Below are 23,291 nucleotides of genomic sequence, written 5' to 3'. Positions count from 1 at the left end.
TCTGACCCAGAGAGTACCAGGCTAATAAAGCAGATCTGAAAAAATGATAGTGAAGGGCACTTTTGTGGCTTAAATGGGACCAGGAACTTGAAGGAATAGTGAGAAGAAGGTGGATACAACAGACTGGTGGATGTATTTCTCTAGGAAAAAATACAGAAATTACTAAGGCCTGCTTTAAGGTCCTTATTATAGACTGTACATCCTTCAAAAGACGTGTCAACTAGGCTGGGCATGATTCTCAGTAGTTTGGCAGTTACACAGTGATGTTATTTAGCAGTTACTTTGTAATGCTGTTATCTGGTGTGAGACATTAACACCCTTAACTAGGCCACAGCCCTGATCTATAAGAGGAATTTCCCTAGGTGTGGCCTGGATTACTTTTTCTTACAAGAAATGAAAGGAAATAGAAGAGAGAGATAGGGAGTTACTAACACCAAGAAAAAAAAAAGAACAAAGTTTTTGGACACTATGTCTCTACACTGAGAACCTCCTAGACATAGGGGAAGGCTGATGCCAAGACAGATGGAAATCTCTCAGGAATGCCAGGCCAACAGATGTTGAGAGGAGATAAGGACCTTCTTCCAGAGCCAACAACAGTGTCTTCCACTAAAGCCAGTGCTCTAAATTTGGATTTCAAGCCTCTATTTGTTAATATCGTCCACTTGTGACATTTCTGCTATGACAGCACTAAAATCACTAAGACAGACCTTGAATTCGAAACAGCAAGCATTCGGAGCCAGCACAGAAAAGCTAAGCACAGGTGTGTCAGACATTCTTAGACTGAGGTTCTAGGTTCAGAAAAGGAACTTTAAAAGCTAAAAAATAAGTTAACAGACTCTGGGCACAGATCAGTGAGGATAACAGATAAAAACCGAGCATTTACACAATTTACATTCTTAGGGGATGACTTGCTCCTGTAAATATCACAACCTAAGAAACCCTTTGGGGAAGATCTACTCTGCCTTTAGGGTTGCTATGAGTCTGAACTGATATGATGGCACATAACAATAACAGCAACAGAAGTTCTAAAGAATCATAGTCTGAAAAATATTTCAGTAAAAAGTATACTATGTCAGATGTTCATTGGTGCTAAGGAGGAAAAAAAACAAGCAAGAAAGGGAATAGGGAGTATGGAGAATAAAATTGTATTTTTTAAGAAATCATACCATCTATTTTACATTGACTTATATACAGATGTAATTTGCTCCCACGATTTTGCCACAGCTATTTATGGCTGCTTAATCAGGCAAGGTAGCCAGAAATCATCATTTTAAATTAAATTCTTATTTTTATCAGTTTCTTCTTTTTCTCTTTAAAAAATTTTATTGTATATGACCTACAACCAGGAGAGGATTAAACAGATGAATGGGACCTTCTAAGAATTAAATCCCTATGCACATCCCAAAACTTCTCCACCAGGGTAAAAAGGGAAGTCACAACCTGGGAAAAAGTATTTGGTAATGACATGTCTGACAAGGAACTTATAACTAGAATTTATAAAATACTTGAAAACCACAAGATAAAGGTAAACAACACAATTGAAAAATGGGCACAGGATGCGAACAGACACTTCATCAAAGAAGACATTCAGATGGTGAACAAACACATGAAGAAATGTTTAAAATCCCTAGCTCTAAGAGAGATGCAAATCAAAATAACTATGAGATATCATCTCACCCCAATGAGAAGAGCAAAATTTAACAGAGCAGCAAACAACAAATGCTGGCGAGGTTGTGAAGGAACTAGAACCCTTATTCACTGTTGGTGGAAGTGTAAAATGGTGCAATCACTATGGAAGGCTGTACGACACTTTCTCAAAAAGTTGCAAATAGAGATACCATTTGACCCAGCAATTACACTACTGAGAATTTACCCCAAAGAAACTATAACCACCATCCAAGCAGATGTATGCTCACTCATATTTATTGCAGCTTTGTTCACAATAGCAAAGAGTTAGAAACAATCTGTTCATCAACAAACAAATAGAGAAGCTGTGGCATATTCACACAATGAATACTATGCTCCACTGAAAAACAAGGAACTCCACCACAAGATAAAGGTAAATAATCCAATAGAAAAATGGGCACAGGATAGGAAGAGACACCACTGAAGAAGACATTCAGATGTCTAACAAGCACATGAAGAAATGCTCAAAATCTCTAGCTCTAAGATGCAAATTAAAACAACTATGAGATATCATCCCACTCCAGACAGAATAGCAAAATTTAACAGAACAGCAAGCAACAAATGCTGGCGAGGTTGTGGAGAAACTGGAACCCTTATTCACGGTTGGTGGGAGAGTAAAATGGTGCAACCACTGTGGAAGGCTGTGTGGCGCTTTCTCAAAAAGCTGCAAACAGAGATATCATTTGACCCAGCAATCCTACTACTTGGAATATACCCCAAAGAGATGATAACTGACATCCAAACAGATATATGCACACCCATGTTTACTGCAGCTTTGTTCACAAGAGCAAGGAGTTAGAAACATCCTAAGTGCCCATCAACAAATGAATGGATAGAGAAGCTGTGGAATATTCACACAATGGAATAGGAATACTACTTACTCTGCATTGAAAAACAAGGAATTCATGCAATATTATTCAAAATGGGTGAAGGACAAATACTGCATGGTGCCACTGCTGTAAAACAGGACTGACCTTGGGGTTGGGAAGAGACTGAGAAAGATGGTTTCAATAATGAATACTGCACTGAAACAGATGAGGGAGAAAACTGTTAAAAAGGATATGTGATTAGGTATTTTTGTCATGACAGGAGTCTAGAGCAAAGGCTATATGGTGGAGTGGACCTGGGGTAGAGTTTGTAAAACAATGAAAGAATTTTTCTTTTACTTTTCCAAGAGGGTAGTGTACTGGGGGGAAGGGTTGGGAGGGGAGAAAAGTGCAACAATGAATGAATGGATATCCCAAGTCTCTGTAAATTTTTACTGAAATTAATAATTTAAATAAAAGAAACAAAAAAATAAAAAAAATGTTATGAAAAAAAACAAGGAACTCATGAAATATACAAAATGGTGACTTTGGAGGACATTATGCTGAGTGAAATATCTCAGTCACAAAAGGGCAAATACTGCATAGTGTCACTGTTGTAAAGTGGGACTGACATCGGAGTTGGGAGGAAACTAAGAAAAGAGGGGATAAATAATGCATACTGCATTGAAACAGATGAGGGAGAGAACTGTTCAGGAGGAATATATAATGAGGTATTATGTCATGACAAGACTCCAGGATGAAAGCTGCATAGTGGAGTGGACTGAGGGGCAAGAATTGTATAACAATGAATTTTTTTTTTTTTTTTTTTACTTTTCAAAGAGAAAACCGAACTGGGGGAGGTGTGGGCAGGGAGGAAAGTGTGCAACTATGAATGAATGGAAATCCAAAGTCTCTGTAAACTTCAATTAAAATAAATTTTAAAAGAAGACAGCATTATATTTCAGACAATTTTACTGTAGTTGAATGAAAATTTACAAATCATATTAACTTTTCATTCAATTAAGATAATAATTTTAAACAGGTGGTCAGAGAAAGCACGCAGATGAGGTGGCTTGAGCAAAGATATATTGTAATGGCTTAGTTGATGTGGCTCTTCTAAGCCACTGTCTTTGTTAATGACACCAAGCTGGTTAGAGCTATGAAGATGGGAGGTGACTGTGACTCACTAAGGAGGCTGGACAGCTTGATAATAATTTAAATTAGGTAAATGGCACCTTTTAAGAGGGATCATGCAAATAAGGCATGTAAAAACACTAACAAGGTCCTATCACGCTTAAATCAAGCAGACTCATCAGCAGAAAATAGGAATCTCACTGCCGTCAAGAAAGAAAAGGAGTGCAGAGCAAATTTTAGACCCAAAATTCCTGTGCAAATAAAATCATAGCATGAGATGGACAGCAGCAGTGATGGTGGAGGTGATGGTGGCAGCAAAGGACATGGTGGAGGCAGAGCTGGGGGCCCCTGGCCTATAGCACAAGAAAGCTGAGTACCTGCTGGCCAAGTTGGGGTGCCTTTGCACATATGCCAGCAGATGTAGGTCTGGTGACGAATGGAGCCGGAGCCAAGCACCTTGTGTCTGGGCTTACTGGCAGAATGGGAGTAGTACATAACGTGCAGAGCAAAGAGAAGTCTATAACATTTGCTCAGTCAAGGAGGTGAAGTGAGAAATCTAAGCAGACACCTAAGGAAGTACATTCCAGGTAGAGGGAACAGCAAGGTCAAGATAGGGTTATTCCATAAGGAACAAGGAGAATACAACAAAGGCTTGGGTACTAAAGTATGGACTTTGTAAGAGGATAAGGCTTTTACATAGATAAGAGGCTTTTGTATGCTTAAGGATTTTACATTGAAGGAGATAGAAAGCTTTTAGAGGGTTTTAAGCAGAAAGGGAGTCTGACTTATTTTATAAAGCAGTATGTCTCAGACTTTGTTGTGCATAAGAATCTCCTTGGGGATCTTGTTAAAATTCAGATTCCAATTCTGTAGCTTTTAGAAGAGGCCTCAGATTCCAAGGGCCATATTTTTAAAGAAGAAATTGATTATAAATGATCCTTCTGACTCCATTGTGGAATGATTGAGACAGTGGTAGAAGCGGTTGTACAGAAGGGCACAGCTACCACACAAAGGTGAGGCCTTTTATTAGTTTACACAAAGGCAATGACTGAGTCTGGCCCAGCAAAAAAAGAGTAGATATAATTTGAAGACAGAACTAGGATTTGAAGTGGAATAGAGTCAAGAATGACACCAAGGGTTTTAGGTCTCAGTAACAAGGGAGGGGAAGTGATGTTTTGTACCACTTGTGACTAGTTTAGGTGAATTTCCCCAATGTAAGCTACACAAGATCAAGGCCTACCTGAGAAAAATATTTAACAATGGCATAGCTTACAAGGGACTAAACTCTAAAATTTATAGAAAACTCTTAACACCTCAACAAGAAAAAGACTAATTAAAGATAGGAAGAGAATAGGAAAACACACTTCCCTAAAGAAGATATTATTCAGATGATCAACAAATACATGAAAAAATACTCAAAATCATTAACTGTTAGAGAGAAGCAAATAAAAACAGTAATTCAGTATCATCTCACCCCAACAACAATTGCCACTGTCACTGTTATGTGGCATTGACTCAACTAAGACTCGTAGGGACCCTATAAACAATAGCTCTGATCCTTGTCTTATCCTGGGTCAACCTCACCAACTCTGACACAGTCACCGTGTCAGTTCAGCTCATCTACATTCTTCCTCTAGTGCACTGACTTTCTACCCTTTCAAGCATGATGTCCTTCTCCGTGGACTGGCCTCCCCTGAAAACATGCCCAAATTATGTGAGACAGAGTTTCAAAATTCTTGCCTCCAAGGGGCAACCTGGTTTCACTCTCTCTAGGACAGACCGGTGGGTTCTCTTGGCAGTCGACAATACTCCTCTCCAGCACTACAGTTCAAAGGCATTGATTCTAAAAGCTATTAATACAAATACTAATTCTAAGGCAGTGGCTCTCTGGTGGTTCAAACCCACCAGCAGCTCCATGAGAGAGAAAGATGGGCAATTTCCTCTCATGCTATTTGCAGCCTCTGAAAACTTGTTGAAGAATCAGCTATGAGTCGCTTCCGATTCAATAGCAAAGAGCAGAGAAAAAAGTTAATATACATATAGTGGAAATTAGAGATAAATTTTTACCTAACAAAAAAGAGTAACTTTGTAACAGCTATGGAAAACTAGATAAATAAGCCCCCAAATCCGTAACTCCTAGGCATTGAGTGGTTTCTGCTTCACGGTGTCCCTTCAGGACATAAGGGGCTTCTACGGCTGTAAGTAGACTGGTCCGAAGGTAGTAGGTTCTCTCAACTATTGCTCACAGCCAATTACAGGTCGATCAAGGCTGTAAATCTTTATGGAAGCAGATTGTCACATCTTTCTCACACAGAACAGTTGGTGGGTTTGAATACTGAATCTTTTGGATAGCAGCCAGGGGCTTAACTACCAGGGCAACATCCTTTATTTTTCAAACTCCTTATAATAATTAAGGACAACATTTGCAAATCAAATTAAAAAATATTTAAACTTGCTATTATTTCAGGTGTGGTTAATGTAAATATGATAGGAACAAAAGATTGCTATTTCTCTCCAACAAGGAATAACTTCTTAACTAGATGGATGCTTCATTAGAGAATTCTGGCACAAAATGAGTAGCTCAACTAGCCGACCCTCTGAGATTCCCTCAGGCTTAATTTGAGGATTTTTAGAAATTGAAAGTCTCCCATCAGAATTGTCTTCAAAATAAAATTTTCAAATTGATGAAATCCCACAATAGCTTACAGCATTGTACCAATACTAATCTAGGGAGCTCTGAGGTCTTTTGGGTAAGGAGTTGCCCCACCAAGCCAAAGGCAGGAAGTTGATTCCAGTCCACAAGCTGTTCTCAGGGGGGAAAATTGGCAGTCTCCCCCCACGCAATTTACAGCCTGTAAAAAATCTGCTAGAGGGTAAGCTATGAGCTGATTCTGATTCAATGACAAGTTTGAGTGTTATTTCTTAGTTTTGATAAATGGACCACAGATATAAACTGCTAATTTTAGGGGAAACTGGCCAAGCTGTATAGCAAGCACTATGCTCTTTTTGCAAATTTTCTATAAATCTATTATTCAAGAATAAAATGTTTCTTTTTTTCTTTTTTTAAAATCAGATTTTTAAACTTCACCCCACAGAAATGTTTTTCTCAGACTAAACAGAGTGTCCTAGGGACTCATGAGCTGGAGCCTTTCGGATCAACACATTAAAATAATAATCTGTATTTATGATTTACACTCTGTAACACATTTGTTATTTTACCTCAGCAAGGTGAGTTAACCGGACCAAGTGCTCAGTGGTTCCTTCAGCCAGCTTTCAAACTATGTCCTCATTCCACGGTTCTTTTCACCATATACTACCAGCTTTCCCAATTCTGGAACCAAATTCTCTCTATCAGAAGCTAAACATTTTATCTCTGTGTCTGTTGGGTCTGGTTCTCTGAGCTTTCTGACAGACTGAAAAGAGCTGCATTGTTTTTAAGAGCACTTATAACTGGGTGGCCTTTGATAGAGAGGAGTCACAAAAGAAATTACAGGCTATCCGTTCTAGAAACACTATACAACTGTTAGGAAGAATGTGGTCGAACTGCAATTACTGGGACAGGATATATGGGTTAGATGAAAAACGTAAATTGCCAGATGGTATGGAATAAAGATTACAGCTCAGAAACCATGTAAGGAGGCTCTGCTGTCACATGGGGTTGTTACGAGTTGAAAATTAACTTATACCTAACAACAACACATTGAAAATATGATCCCATCATAATGAAAAGAAAGAAAATCCAAACTAAGTATGTATGTACACACACACACACACACACACACACACACACACACACTGAGAGTTGTTGTGGGCCGTCAAGTTACCTGTGACTCCTAGAGACCCTAAATACAACAGCCTAAAACCCTGCTCTATCCTGTGCCAATCTTATTATCTCTGATACACATACCCCCATTACCCCAGTGACTGAACCAATCCATCTCATCAAGGGTCTTCCTCTCTTGCACTGTCCTTTCTACCCTCCCAAGGATGATGGCCCTCTCCAAGGACTGGTCTGTCCTTGCAACATGCCCAATGTATGTCAGACAGAGTTCCAGAATCCTTGCCTCCAAGGAGCAGCCTGGTTTAACCCTATCCAGGACAATATATATGCACAGGGAAAGATATGGAAGGCTATTTCCTGAAGAGCATTGTCCCATTATTTCCTGTTCCTACCTTGTTTCTCTCCTATCTCGAACTTGTAAAGACTATAGTATCTTTTTAAAAATTTATTGTAGCAGGGAAGACTGGACAGTGCATCACAAGATTTAGACCTCACCCAAATCCTAGCCAACAGCAGATACATTTCAAGATCTCCTTTACTCACTCACCCTCTTTCTTGTTAACCCAGTTCCGAGCTGGCTCCTTTGTGGCCCTCATTCTTGGGTTGAGCCCAATCTCTTATCACTGAGGCATCAGATCCTTTGCCTCTGCAGTGGACCAACCTACTTATTTGCTCTAGACCTGCCCAACAAAAGGGCGGCTCCCCTAATTCTCCTTTCTGTGGGAACCAGCCCTGGAATTCTCCCCCTTTCTTCTTCCTTCTCTTTCATTATGCCAGCCAGCAGGGTGGAGCAAGACCTTGAGAGCAGTGTACCATGACAGAAAGAAAACAGGCTCTAAGGCAAATCAGACTAGCCACAGAATCCTGCCTTTACCATTATTAACTGCATGACCTTGACAAAGTTTAACTTCTCTGGACATTTCTTAGCTGCTGTTTCTGACTTTGTAAAACAGGAATAAATCTGCTTCAAAGGGTTGTGGTAAGAATGAAGTGAGATGAAACATAACAAGTGTTTCACATAAAATGAGGACAAAATGAAAGTAGCTAGTGTAATAATTAGGTATCTTTATCTGGTGAGGTGAGCAGAGCCCACAGCTCTGCCCCAGCTCCATTAAGGCTGGGTGTAACCTTTAGATACAAGAGCACAGGGCCTTGGGTTCATCATACATTTAGGAGTCTATGAAAATGCTTTAATTTTTTTGTAAAACCCAAAGTAAAACAACAAACTTTTATATCAAGGAAATACTAATACCACCTTGTTAGTTTCCATCATATTGATACAGAATCATGGTGATTTTGAGTGTGTAGAGCAGAACTGCTCCACAGGATTTTCATTGGCTGTGAAGCTGATTCGGCATGCCTGAATTCCTACAAGCCTCTGGGAAGATTTGAACCACCCACCTTTTGGCTAATTGTGACTGCGTGCATCACCCAGGGATACTTTCATATTATTACAGTTTTCTTTATATAAATGCAGTCATGAAAGAGAACATGTTCCTTCTTTTTGTGGAGAAGAGTGGCCCACAAAAAATCATACTGTAGCCTGGATTTTCAATACTTAGGGAAATTTTTATGGATTGGCAGGGGGAAAGGCATAGGGGTGCAGTGCATTGGCAGGGTGAGGGTGGGAGGTGAGGGGAGAAAGTAAGTGCAAAGCAGGGGTGGACGTGAAGAGCTGACCCTGAGTGACAGCTCAAGCCCTGGCCAATTGTGATTTCTATTCTTTTCTCCACCATTCCCTGAATTTATGCTTGCCTTGAACTCATTGGGTAGGGGACAATATGATATGTCCTGAAATGCCACTTCCTCTTTTGATCAATAATCTATATAGTTCCTAGCCTGTGTACCTTCACACATGGCACTACTTTTATTTGGAATACCCATCACACTCATCTTTGCTGATCCAAACCATCTATCCTTCAAGGGTTGAGGTCCATCCTCTTCCCTGTTCATGGAGTCTTGGCGACCAATCTAGATTTCACCTATTTCTTTTCTCCCTCACTAAGACTGAATTTGTGCACATTTTCAGTCACAGAGGACACGATCTTAGACAGGGGTTACTATCTTGTTTTCACATTTGTAAAGCAGGGATGTCGGTCCTAATGACAAATAAGAACAAAGGTGATGGGGAGCTCTGGTGGCCTAGTGGCAAGGAGCTGCAACTACAATCCCAGTGGCTCACGGTTCGAATCCACCAGATGCTCTGCCGGGAAAAGGAGGGACAATCTCCTCCTGTACCAGTCAGATCTGATTTGACAGTACACTCACACAAAAATTTAAAAAAAAAAAAAGAACAAAGGTGTTTAAACTAGGGCTTTGAAATTGGTTCTTCTAGCCCAGTCATGGCCAACAGAGTGAAGTTAAACAGAACCAGATTTGTTACATGTGAGTATGTGGGAATGATAACCAGAATGGGGAAAAATGGGTTGATGCCCTGTTAGAAACTTAAAACTTCCTCTTAGAAAACAAGGTCATCCTGAAAGTGTGTTGCAACCAAATATCTTGACTGACGGTCTAAAACAATGATGTCTAGTTCAAAGATTGAGAAGACCACAGTTTTGAATGTATATAGCTCTACACAGCTCTGGTAATAATTCAGTATCCTGTATTAGCTTGCTAAAAGGGTTCACTGCCCCACATCTGAGTCTTCCATTCCAGAAGTTTGACCTATAAGTTCTCCCATTTTTATTATGATTATGGTTATATTCACATTTCCAAACTTGGGTCCATTCTGATTTTGCTATATTGGCCTTGACTGAACTGGTTCAAACTAGTTATAAGTCCTGGTATAAACCAGCTAAGGTTTTGGTTGTTTTGTTAGCTGTCGACTGAGTAAGGAGTTGCACTGCTAAACCCAAAGACAGGGGGTTCAAATCCACCAGGCTGCTCCCTGAGAGACAGACCATCTCCTCCCATGCAATTTATCTCTGAAAAGCTGCAGAAGGGTCAGCTATGAGTAAATTATTTTTTAAAAAAAGTAAAATAGTAAAGACAAATTTATTGGAATGTTACATTTCCAAATGGACAGACCTCCCTCCTTGAAAGAAAAGATGGAAGCCTATCACTTGCTAACAGTCTGACTTGATGGCAGTGAGTATGAGCATCCCATCTTAAAAAATAAAAAAGAGGAGCTCCGACGGTGTAGTCCATGTAGGCGACACTGCTAACCAAAAAGCTATATATCTTTGGCAGCAATTTGAACCCACCAGTGGCTCCATAGGAGAAAGAAGGGAAGTCTCTTTCCTTGTTTTCCAGCCTTTGAAACCTGATGGAGGATCTCTATGAATCAGAATCAGCTGGGTAGCAGCAAGTTAGGGAGTTCTTCATGTCACAGTCACAATCAATTGATCAGCCTCATTATAAAATTAAGGGTAAATACCCATTCTCAATGTGAAGAAGGAGCATACTTCTTGAGCAAAATAGGTTTTTGATGGAGGATCAGTATTATTATTTTTTTTTAAGCAAAGAAGATTTTTATTGGGAGCTCCTAGATGATATTTGCTGTCCCAGACCAGAGAGGGGTAGAAAGGTAGAAGAAGTAGCCTGTCTGGATCAGTATTAAGGGAGTAGAATTAAAGGTCAGGCAGAACCTTTTACCAAGGAAAGACTGATTTACTAGTAAACACTCAAGAAGAGTGATAATGGAGCTGAGTGCTTACTGGATGCTAAACATAGTGTTTATATAATGATGATATTCTGTGGATTCAGAACCGCCTGCCTCATAGCTGACCGGAGGAGATTGTCCATTGTCCATCCGTCTCCCACCATCCTTCTCCCCTAAGTGTATGGGTTCCCTCATTTAATCCTCACAAATAACCTCGTAAGTTAAGAACTATTTCCCCATTTTACAAAATGAGGGAAATGGAGCTCAGCAGTTAGATCATTCACCCAAGGTCACAGAGTTTTGGGGAAGCTCTGGTGGCCTAGTGGCAAGGAGCTGCAACTACAATCCCAGAGGCTCACGGTTCAAATCCACCAGATGCTCTGCCGGGGAAGGAGGGACAACCTTCTCCTGTACTAGTCAGATCTGATTTGACGGTACATTCACACAAAAATTTAAAAAAAAACAAACAAACAAAAACAAAAACAAACAAACAAAAAAACCCCAAACACCCAAGGTCACAGAGTTTTAAGTGCCAAGAATTGGCCCTGGTCCTAGAGACTCTAGTGGCAGACTGTACCAGTGCACAATTTGAGTTGCCTCCAGCTTCCTCCTTTTCAACAGTGAAGCTGGCAGAGGGAAGTGGGAGGGTCATCCTTTCAAGCTGAGGCCATGGAAGTCCAGTCCTGGGAAGACCAGGACTGGGCTAGAGTGGGGAGTGTGTCTTTTCCATTCCGCCTAGGAAGTCTTTACCTACCTCGCAGGGAAGGTGTAGCTGGAAGGCTAGTCATTATAGTCAATGGAGAGGACCCAGACGGAAGAACAGATCTGTAGGAAGAAGGGCAAACACTTGAATAAGGAGGCTTGTGGGTTCCTATTGTGGAGTCCATTTAGACTCAAGGCCCCTCCATGGTTTTCCTAGCCTGGGGCTAGAAGGCCTGGGTGACCCAGGCATCTGCCAGGTTTTCGAATTCCCTTCCCCATGAACTCTGGTCCAGGGAATTGGGGGAAGAGGGTAAGTTAATAGTAAACTCTTGGTTTCTCAGGCTTAGGGTGCCTAGATCATTCCATAAGAGCAGATCTTACACTGCTTTTATTTAGAGTGTCTTATCTTTGAAAGTTCTACCCCCAGATCCATTCACTAAGCCACCACGCTTACCTAGGAAATCTCCCAAAGCCTAAGAAAGTTAGGTAAATACCTACAAACGAGCGGCCGACTTGGTTTCGCCAAACTGTGGTGACAGGTACTCCTGGCAGCCAAAACCCGGAGTTTCGGGCTGAGCCACCCACTAGGTGTCAGGAGAGGGCTGGGGAAGGTCAGGGCGAGCCCTGGGCTCGGATGCGAGAGTAGAAGCAGGTACGTGGCCTGAAAGGTGAGGAATAAGGCAAAGAAGGTTGGAGGGGAGGGCCCTCAAGCTGCCTTTGGCCGGTCTCGACACCCGGTTTCTCCGGGCTCGCCTCACTCGCCCCACTGTCCTTTTCATTGTCCCCTGCGCCAGCACGAGCCCCACCAGCCGGCCACAAGTGACCAAACTCCACTTGGCTCCCCGCGCGGTGCCCCTGGGACGCCGCGGGCGCAGGGGGGCGCAGGAGGGCTGTCTGGACCGCGATCCCGCCCGGAGCCCCCCAGGCGTTACCGGCACGCGGCGGGTTCGCAGCTCCGGGCTGGCCGGCCGTGTCCCGGGACACAGCGCTCTGGCCGCTCTCGGTTTCAATGCCTGGCGTGGCCGAGGCGACCGGCGTATGGGTGCGGGCTGCGGGCTCTCCCGGTCCTCCCGCCCTCGCCAGGTCCCCTCCTCCGCGTGCTCACCTTTCCAGTCGGACGGGCTGCCCGGGAAGGGCCCGGCGCCTCTCCGCGCTTGCTTTTGAACTTGACGGGGGCGGGATCTGCGCAGCTTCGGCGAGGCCGGAGCGGACCACAGCGAGCCGGGACACACAGCGAGGAGAAGACGCCGGGAGACGCGCAGAACTGGCGACTGAGGCCGGTCGGGAGTGGGGGTGGGAGGACAGACCGACTGGGTGGGACAGGAAAAGAGGAGAGAAACCGCCCTCTGCAGGTTCCCTCTGCCTGCGGGCAGTCTCTGCTCCCACGGGAGGAAAGGCTGCCTTTCCTTCTCCGATTTGTCGCTTTACTCTCCATCCGGAGTCGCTTCCTCTCGCGCCCCAGACACCAAGGGGACAGGACCTGAACCCTGGGCTTGCTAGCTAACATCCATCCCAGTTGATGGGTTTTTTAATGTCTTTCTTTCATTCATGTATGTATGTATGTATTTGTTTGTTTATACATACATACATACATACATACATACATACATACATACATACATACTAGGAAATGTGGAAAGTAACGTTGACTCGTCCGCGCATATCATTTTCACAAGCTTGGAACATTAATTTAGCTAACGCACCCCTGGCCCACAAGGTGGGAAGATGAGCAGGGAAGAGGAACGAGGAAGGTTGCCCCACCTGGCTCTTCTGTATTTGATCTTCTGAGTCAGTACATACATAGCCTGAAGCATCTTGGACTTTGGATTCAAACAATCCCAGCTCCCCTGGCTTTGTTAGCTATGCGACTTGGGGCAAATTACTTAACGTCTATGAAGAGCCTGGTTGAGGACAGAAAGTGATCATCTCTATACAGTCCTTTTGTACTATGGCCCTAGTCGGTGGTAAACCCTCCAATTTAATCAGTGCCAAGTTAGCAACCTTAACTCACTTCTTGTGGAGGACATACAGTATACCCAAATTAATTAATTAAGGGAACTCATGACTAAGAGAATGTATTCGTTTCTGCTGTGTGTCCTTAGACAAGTAACTTCTGTTTTAGTTTCCTTGTCTAGGGTAACAACTGTCTCATAGGATGTTCTGGATTAATTTGTGTTCCACCAATACATGGTCAACTTGGCTAGGCCCGGATTCTCAGTATTATTTAATTATACCCAGTTGTGTGATCTAATTATCATACATGTATTCCCAGCTAGGCAGCTTTTAGTGAAAGGTTTTATTGCAATTAACATTTTAAAAGTTTATGGCAATTTAAATAAAGTTTACTGCAGCTTTTGACTTCTTCAATGAGTTAATAACCCTAATCTGTTTACCTTCTTTATCATAATCATCTTCAGTAGCTTCTCTAGTAAGTATAACAAACACTGTTCTTGGGATTACAAGGTCCTGTACAAAGCCACCAATTAAAAAAAAAAATCTGCAGCAAAGAATCCAAATCTCCACTCTCAGGAACTTCAGCAAGGGCAAAAAATGAAAGAGTCATAGGAAACTGCTTTAGTCACTGTACATAGTCATTGTATGTATGAACTATTTCCACATCCCTTTTGTTTTGGCTGCTTCTGAATGGTTTTCAACATGACATTCTTTCCTATTTCCCAGTCTGTCTACACTCTGCACAGCTCATCATCATCTGACTCAGACCTTATTCTATATGCTTTTGTCAGCACTTCATTTGGGAAATATTCAGCAGGTCCAAAGTTAAATTCTAGGACAAAATTCATAGGATAGCCAACATCTGAAAACTTCCTTTGAATATTCCTGTGTTTCAGAATAGATTTCTAGTGTTCTTGGATTGTATCACTAAACAAGTCAACATACTTCAAAACGGTAAACTTTCAGGAATTCCTTTGGGATCATCTTTTTCTTCATCCTTTTTCTCATCTTCAACCTTGGCCTTTTCTTTCAGCTCTTCTTGAGTTGACAAAAACTAGCTATTGCTGTCCTGATTTCCAGTTAGGTTTGACACTCTTGTGCTTATTCTGTGATCAGTGATGTACTTTTGTGTTTTTCTTATGCCTGTGAAGACTTGTTTTATTCCTGTAAGCATAATCCTTAGATCTGGGAATTAATATTTCTATCAATAGGTAGAAAGTTAGGTATTATCAGACTGCACATTCATCTGAGGAATAAAGGACTGATGTTGATTGCCTTCGAGTTGAGCATGACTCATAGCGACCCTATGAACAAAAGGCCTAAAGCCCCTCTACAACTATCGACATTTATCTCAGAGTAAAAGGTATAGAGTGAGAGAGACATAAAAACAAAGTATTGGAAGCCAAACTTCATACCAAATATTATATGAAAACCCTTGTCCAGGAATTGAAGGAATTACAAATTTATAAGTTAGGATTTCTCTTGTGACAGATCACAGAAAACAAGCTGCTTGTTCCCTGCAGACAAGAGACAGCTAGGGCCCCCCTACAGAGGGAGTAGTTACTACGTGTGAAAATACTTCCTGAGCTAGAGCATTAGATTGACAATAGAAAAATTCAACTTCATTTACAAGGAATTTTTTTTTTACAAGGAATTCTTTTTATGTTTTTCTTCCCCTGATTATCAATAAATACATAGAGAGGCATGGCTTGAGCCCTTCCGTTGAGAACTGCTGGCCTCCTGTTTTATGCTTTCTGTTCTCATTCCTGGCTGTCTGTCTCATTATTAATAATTACAAAAATACTTTACCCTCGGTCTGCAACAACAAAGCTGTATACAAACTAAGCAGAAGTAGTTTCCATTTCTAAAAATGTTGATTGGTAAGAACCCCACCCCTTAGTGATAAGTATAGGAAGACCCTCAACTAGGTGGACTGACCCAGTGATGGCAGAAATGGGCTCTAGTTAGTCAGACTGTGAGGATGGCACTGGATAGGATAGGGTTCAGCTCTGTTGTTCACAGGGTTACCGTGAGTCAAATGGAACCTAGGTAAGGAGTCGGAGTCGTGCTAAGAACCCAAAGTCATGTGCTTCACTGGAGAAAAATGCATAGTCTCCTCCCATGCTATTTATTGCTTCTGAAAACCCAAGAGAGTCAGCTGTTAGTCAGTTCTGACAGTATATAACAACACATGTGGTAAACTACCAACACAACAAGAAATGTAAAGAAAGTGATATGTAGACAAGATACAGAGAAGAAAGGAATAAAAAACAATGCAATCCTCTCTCAGATAAGAGTATATCTAAGAGGGAAAAAAAGTTAATCCTAGGAGTTAGTTCTCCAGATTTCTCGGCACAACTTGGTGAGCACATCCAGGGCAACACCTGTTATCTGAAATACTTCAATTGGTATACCATCTATTCCTGGGGCCTTATTTTTTGCTATTTCCTTCAAAGCAGCTTGAACTTCTTCCTTCATCACCATAGGCTCTTGCTCATATGTTATTTCTTTAAATTCCTCTGTATCTGCCAATTCCTTTCTATATAATGACTCAGTATATTCCTTCCATCTTCTTTTAATACTTCCTGGATCATTTAATATTCTGCCCAGAGCATCCTTGATTACAGCAACTCTAGGTTTGAATCTGTTCTTCAGTTCCTTGAGCTTAAGAAATGCTGAGCGAGTCCGGCCCTTTTGATTTTCTGACTCTAGCTCCTCGCACATTTCATTGTAGTATTTTGCTTTGTCATTCCGAGCAGCCTTTTGGAATTTTCTGTTCAGCTCTTTAGTATCTTGAATTCTTCCTTGTGCTTTGGCTTCTCTACGCTCCAGTGCAATCTTCAGAGTTTCTTCTGACATCCATTTTGGTCTTTTCTTTCTCTTCTGTCTTTGTAATGACCGTTTACACTCTTCCTGAATGATATCTTTGACATCCTCCCACAACTCATCTGGTCTTCGCTCATTAGTGTTCAAGGCCTCAAACCTGTTCCTGAGATGATTCTGAAATTCAGGTGGTATGAAATCAAAGTCATATTTTGGCTCCTGTGGATTTGGTTTAATTTTCCTCAGCTTCAGCTTGAACTTGCATATGAGTAATTGGTGGTCTGTTCCACAATCAGGCCCCGGCCTAGTTTTCACAGCTGATATTGAGCTTCTCCAGCGGTTCCTTCCGCAGATGTAGTCGATCTGATTCCTATGCATACCATCAGGTGAAGTCCATGTGTATAACCTGCGTTTGTGTCTCTTATAAAATGTATTTGCAATGAATAAGTCATTGATTCTACAAAATTCAATCATTCTATCTCCAGCCTCATTCCTGTCACCAAGCCCATGCTTTCCGACCACTGATTCCTCTTCTCTATACCAATTGAAGTATTTCAGATAACAGATGTTGCCCTGGATGTGCTCACCAAGTTGTGCCAAGAAATCTGGAGAACAACCACTTGGCCAACTGACTGGAAGAGATCTATATTTGTTCCCATTCCAAAGAAAGGTGACCCAACTGAGTGTGGAAACTACAGAACAGTGTCATTGATTTCACATGCAAGCAAGATTCTACTGAAGATCATCCAAAAACGATTAGAACAGCACATCAACAGAGAACTGCCGGAAGTCCAGGCTGGGTTTAGAAGGGGTCGTGGTACTAGGGATATTGTAGCTGATGTTAGATGGATCTTGGCTGAAAGCAGAGAATACCAGAAGAATGTCTATCTGTGTTTCATTGACTGTGCAAAGGCATTTGACTGTGTGGATCATAACAAACTGGCTGACTCTGAGAAGAATGGGAATCCCAGAACATTTAATTGTGCTAATGCGAAACCTGTACTTGGATCAGGAGGCAGTAGTCAGAACAGAGCAGGGCAACACTGCATGGTTCAAAATTGGGAAGGGTGTATGCCAGGGATGCATCCTGTCTCCATACCTTTTCAACATGTATGCAGAGCAGATTATCTGAGAAGCTGGGCTCTATGAGAATTGTGGCATCAGGATTGGTGGAAGATCTATTAACAATCTGTGTTATGCAGATGACACAACCCTGCTTGCTGAAACTGAGGAGGACCTCATGCACTTGCTGCGAAGGGTCAAGGACTGCAGCCTTCAGTATGGACTGAGGCTCAATGTCAAGAAGACAAAGATTCTCGCCACTGGACCAATTGGCAGCGTCAGGATGGATGACGAAGAGATTGAGAGTGTTCACAGCTTCAGTTTGCTTGGCTCCACAGTCAACACTCTTGGTACCAGCAGTCAGGAAATCAAAAAGCGTATCGCGATGGGAAAGTCTGCTGTTAGGGACCTCTCAAAGGTACTCAGGAGCAACAGTGTCTCTATAGAGACTAAGGTGCGCCTGATACAGGCCATGGTCTTTGCAATCGCTTGTTATGCATCAGAGAGTTGGACAATGACTAGGGAGGACAGAAGGAGAGTGGATGCGTTTGAGCTGTGGTGCTGGAGAAGGGTACTGAATGTACCATGGACTGCCAGGAAAACAAACAGATTAATCTTGGAGAGGATTAAACCAAGCTACTCCTTGGAGGCAAGGATTCTGGGGCTTCGTCTGACATACTTTGGACATGTTGCCAGGAGGGACGGGTCCTTGGAGAGGGACATCATGCTTGGGAGGGTGGAGGGACAGCTCAGGAGGGGAAGACCCTCTATGAGATGGATTGATTCAGTGACTGGGGTAATCGGGATGGGTGTGTCAGAGGTGGTGCGGTTGGCGCAGGATAGAGCAGGGTTTAGGGCTGTTGTGCATAGGGTCGCTATGAGTTGGAAACGACTCGACCGCACATAACAACAACAACAACAGGAGTTAGTTTCTTAGAGAAGACAAATGCTTGCTTGCTTGCTTGCTTGCTTTCTCTCTCTTTCTTTCTTCTCCAGCTAACCTGACCATGAATTCCAGGAAAGGTTGAGATCTTTCTTGTATCTGAGTGTCTCTCCCATAACATTACATTCTGTTCTAAAGACTGTTAGAAACTTGTACTATCAGAGGACTTCTGGCCCAGTTGACTCAGAATTGCTGTATTTCTTTTGCAATCTGAGGGTTGTTAATCTTGCGTAAGCATCTTCTTTTCTCCTTAAAATGTAGTCTTAGACAAAAATAGTCTTAGGGAGGGAAGGGGAAGGGGAGAGGACATTAGTGGATGGAGGGGTAGGGTGAAGGGAAAAATAAGGTCCAGTGAGGATATGATGAGATGTAATAAATGGCATTGATCAATGGTAAAAATTAATTTCATAAAATAAAATGGATATACATGAACCAATAAAAAAAGAAAATGTAATCTTAAAAGGTTTACTGATACATGGTTTGGTGGGTTTTTTTAGGTACTCACCTCATTGTAAAAGTGTAAGCATCTCAGGAAAGTAAGATGCAAAACACATATTCCAATTTAGCAAAATGAAGAATATAAAACAGTATATTTATTAAGCTCTCTGGTGTGTCCTGTTTATCTTGGATCATCATATTTCTAGGGTTTTGGGGATATCTTATCCAGTCTGCCAATATTGTCCCTCAAATTGCTGGAACAAAATGATTGGATGATGTCCTTGCAATTAATTCTACCTAGAAAGGACTCGCAAATGAATGTGACCTCCTGAGCTGGTGAGTTACCAGTGTTCTCCAAAGAGTAAATGCTAAACCTCAGAAATTGAAGCAGCCCTTCTTTTGTCAACAGATCTCCAGGGACCTCTGGGCAGGGTTTAAGAAACACTCATCTCCGCCTAATTTTACTGGCTTTCAGCTTCCTTTTTGTCCTACTGTCAGTGAGTAGTCTTCTAAGCCTTCCTTGTTAATTTGGGTTTTTTCTTTTTAAAGCTTTTGTGTGCCCAGAATATTCAACCATTTTATAAAAAAGGTAAATAACCTCATTCCCAGATAGAACGGTCCGCCGTCAATCACCAAAAGTGTTCCCTGTGTCGAGTGTTCGGGCCCTAGCCCCTGCCTCCAAGGAGCCTCCAGTCAGGTCAAATGAAGTACCAATTATGCAATTTAGGGCTTCTTGACACTTAGGTTGTACCTTTGTTATTGCAAGTACTTTATATGCTTGTTCTCCCCACCAGACTTTAAAACCCTAAAGGTCCTCTCTGGTACACTCTTCAAATCCATTTCCTGGGAGAGGTGAGGTAAAGGGAAATCCCAGATGAGAAAAGAGTTGAAATGGGTTTTGTTAAATGAACGTGGGAGAAGCATGCCAAGCAGATCTTGGAAGGCCTGGCCAGCCAAGAGCCCATTGCCTAGCATTTCCCCCCCCCCTGCCCTTCTGTACCCTTGAGAAGGCGCTCTGGTAGCACAGTGCTTAAAAGCTTGATTACAGACCAACAGATTGGAGGTTCAAACCTACCGGCTACCGCAGGGGAGGTAGATGTGGCAGACTGCTTTTATAAAGATTACAGCTGTGGAAAGCCGAGGGCTCAGTTCTACTCTGTCCTACAGGGTCACTATGACTAGGATTCAACTCCACGCCACAAGGCTGGTTTTTGATTTAACAACTTTCCCTGGCATCTTATCTGTGGTTGTTATGCCCTCCAGTCAGCTCTGATTTAGAGAGACTCCTTGTACAACAGATAAAACCCTGCCTGCTCTGTGCCCTCTTCACAGTCTATGTTGTAGTTAAGCCCATTGTTCCAGTCACTGTGTCAACCCATCCCCTTTAGGGTTTTCCTCTCTTTTCTTGATCTGCAATTTTCTAAGCAGAAATGTCCTTCTCCAGGGCCTGGCTCCTCTCGATAATATGCTCCAAGTATGTGAGACAGAGTCTATCTTTGCTTCTTATTTTTTCCTTCCATTCTTTGCTTCTAAAGAACAATCTGCCTTTATATCTCCCAAGATGGTTTTTCCCCTTTTTAACTTTGTACCGCTTCAATACACTTTTTAAAAAAATGTATTTTTTAAAATATTTTTTATTTTATATTTTTAAAAATATTTTTGTGATCTGAGTGAAGATTTATAAAAATGAATTTTTAATTCAATGATTCACACACATTTTGTTCAGTGACATTAATTTCAGTACACACTACATAATCATGGTTTCTCCATTTCCTCCCTATAATTCTGATTGTCATGAATCCTTCTCTACGTCTTTGAGTCTTCTCTTTCCTTAGTGATACTGTGCTGATCATGGAGCTCTGGTAGCCTAGAGGTAAAAAGTTGTACTGTCATCCCAAGACCATGTACTTTGAACCCACCAGTAGTTGCTGCAGGGAAGAAAGATGGGCAATGTGTGATTTACAGCTTCTGAAAATTTGCTGGAAGGTTAACTGGGAGTCTGTTCCAATTGCACATAACAACAACCACAACAACAATGTGATGATTATCTCCTTTTTGGATTTTGTCTTTCTCTTTATTCATCTTAATATGTGCCTATTTCCTATTTAGAGAGCTCTGGTAGCCTAAGGGTAAGAAGCTGCACTGCAATCCCAAAGGCACATGGTTCAAATCCACTAGCTGTTCTGAGAGAGAAGGATGGACAATCTCCTCCCATGCAATTTACTGCCTCTGAAAGCCCATCTTCCAACTCAACAACAACACTATCTATTTCTAATTTTTCACTCCCCTCTCGCTCCCTGCACAACCTTGATACTCATCCAAAAATGACTCCATTTTTGTATAAACCTTTACTTAGCTTTTTATAACCTGAGTGTTATATAATAACTGTTCTTTTGTGACTGACTTATCTAATTTAGCATAATGCTTCTAGATACATCTATGTTATGTAATCCTTTGTGAATTCTTTTTAAATTCTTTTTAGTGTTATATTAGTCTATTGTGTGAATATACCATAATTTCTTCTTTCATTCATTCATCTGTTGATAAGACACTTCAGTTGTTTCTGTGTCTTTGTAAATGGTGCTACAATGAAAATTATATATACATATATATTTGTATGCAAAACTGTTCATTTTATCTTAAAAACACTTTGACTTCCTTTCCATTTAGAAGTTTTATTTGTAAACTTAAAACTATGAAGATTATCAACGTAAAAATTGGGGAACACTTAAGAGACCTAATCTGTGGCATAAATAGCCTATCAAATATAATTGAAGTACAGTCAACAGAGGTTAAGCTAAAGGAATGGGACTTCCTAAAATTAAATCCTAATATACATCTAAAGACTTCTCTAAAAAAGTAAAAAAGGGAACCTATAAAGTGTGTGTGTGGGCAATGTTTGGCAAAGGCATATTTATAAGGGATTAATTTCTAAAGTTAATAGAAAACAACAGCTCAACAAGAAAAACACAACCCAATTATGAAATGGACAGAGGACATGAATAGATACTTCATCCAAGAAGACATTCAGATGGCTGATAAACAATGCTCAAGATCACCAACTACTATGGTTGTTGTTGTGCTAATCAAAACAATGTGAGACTGTCTCACTGCAGCAAAGATAGCAATAAGACGTTAAACGACAAATTGTTAGTGTGGAGAGATTGGAGCTCTCAACACACATCACCAGTGGGAATGTAAAGTGCTGCAGCTACGATGGACAATTTGGTGCTTCTTATAAAGTTGAAAATAGAAATATCATTTGATCTGCAGTCTCACTGTTACGTATATATTCCAAAGAAATAAGTGCACATGCACCCCCTCCTCAAAGAAACAAAAACAAGCAAAAGAGCTGCAACACAAACTGATACACTCACATCTATGGTTATGGCAGCATTATTTATAATAGGAAAAAAGTTGGAAACAACCCAGTGTCCATCAATGGATGAATGGCTAAAAGAAATTGTAGTATCTTCACATAATGCAGTACTAAGCATGACTAAAAAAACTATAGAGAATTTGTAAAATACTGTACAACAGAGCTGAAACTAGAATAAAATATTTTGAGTGGCATAAGTCAGTCACAAAAGGACAATGAGTCTAAGATCACTAGTATGGAAAGCTAAGAAAATGTTTACAATTAGAACAATCTTGGACAGTTAGCAAGGATAAGCATGAAGGGCGAGGGAAGGACAAATTAATAGATAAGTTGAGGGAAAGGCAGGACGAATAAAGCTTGACAAGACCTTGTATTTAATTATAATTGTTAGAAAACAAAATGTGTATGAATGACAGAATAAAAACAGATGATTTTTTAAAAAAACCCAATGATTTTTAAACTTTCACTCAAATTTAAAAAAATTTTGAAGAAGTTATGTAACTGTACTTATTTCCTCTTTTTATAGTTGTCTTCATTTATGGACTAATTGCTTTGGTTCCCTATTTTTCTATGTTGTTGGTCAAGTTGAGCACAACTCCTAGTGACTTATGAATAAAAGGCCTGAAGCCCTTTTACATCTATCAACATTTATCAAAGTTCATAGAGTTTCTGGAGGCAGGTTGTTTAGGAAGTAGATGCCATTCCTGCTTCCAAATTTTTAGTATGTTTATTTGAGGAAGCTCTGGTGATCTAGTGGCAAGAAGCTGCGCTGCAGTTCTGAAGGTAGTTCAAGGACGCTAGTGTCTTCAGGGGAGAAGGATGGGCAATTCCTCCTGCCTCTGAAAACCAGCTTGAGGGTCTATGGTACACAACAACAAACATGTTTATTTGGTGTTGTTGTTGTTGTTGTTATGTGCCATCGAGTCGCTTGCGACTCATAGCGACCCTATGTACAAGAGCTCTAAATGCTGTTCTATCCT

At 41.2% G+C, this 23,291-nt stretch overlaps 1 protein-coding gene across 1 annotated transcript in view; it reads right to left on the bottom strand.

The window, feature by feature from the left end:
- LOC102857236 overlaps nt 1–14,674 on the bottom strand; it is a 29,887-nt gene extending 15,213 nt beyond the window's left edge. The window contains exons 1-3 of the mRNA XM_006900261.1: nt 14,612–14,674; nt 12,819–13,023; nt 12,472–12,726 (exon numbers count right to left, since the gene is read on the bottom strand). Of these exons, the coding sequence (XP_006900323.1) occupies nt 12,472–12,726; nt 12,819–13,023; nt 14,612–14,674 (523 nt within the window). The remainder of the gene's footprint in view (nt 1–12,471; nt 12,727–12,818; nt 13,024–14,611) is intronic.
- Between the last annotated feature and the right edge of the window lie 8,617 nt (nt 14,675–23,291).

This window comes from Elephantulus edwardii, unplaced genomic scaffold, assembly GCF_000299155.1.
Source record: "Elephantulus edwardii isolate Elephantulus edwardi_28Jun2011 unplaced genomic scaffold, EleEdw1.0 scaffold00278, whole genome shotgun sequence".
Classification (NCBI taxonomy): domain Eukaryota; kingdom Metazoa; phylum Chordata; class Mammalia; order Macroscelidea; family Macroscelididae; genus Elephantulus; species Elephantulus edwardii.
The sequence above is the reverse complement of the archived record's forward strand: the minus strand, read 5'-3'. Positions and strand labels throughout refer to the sequence as shown.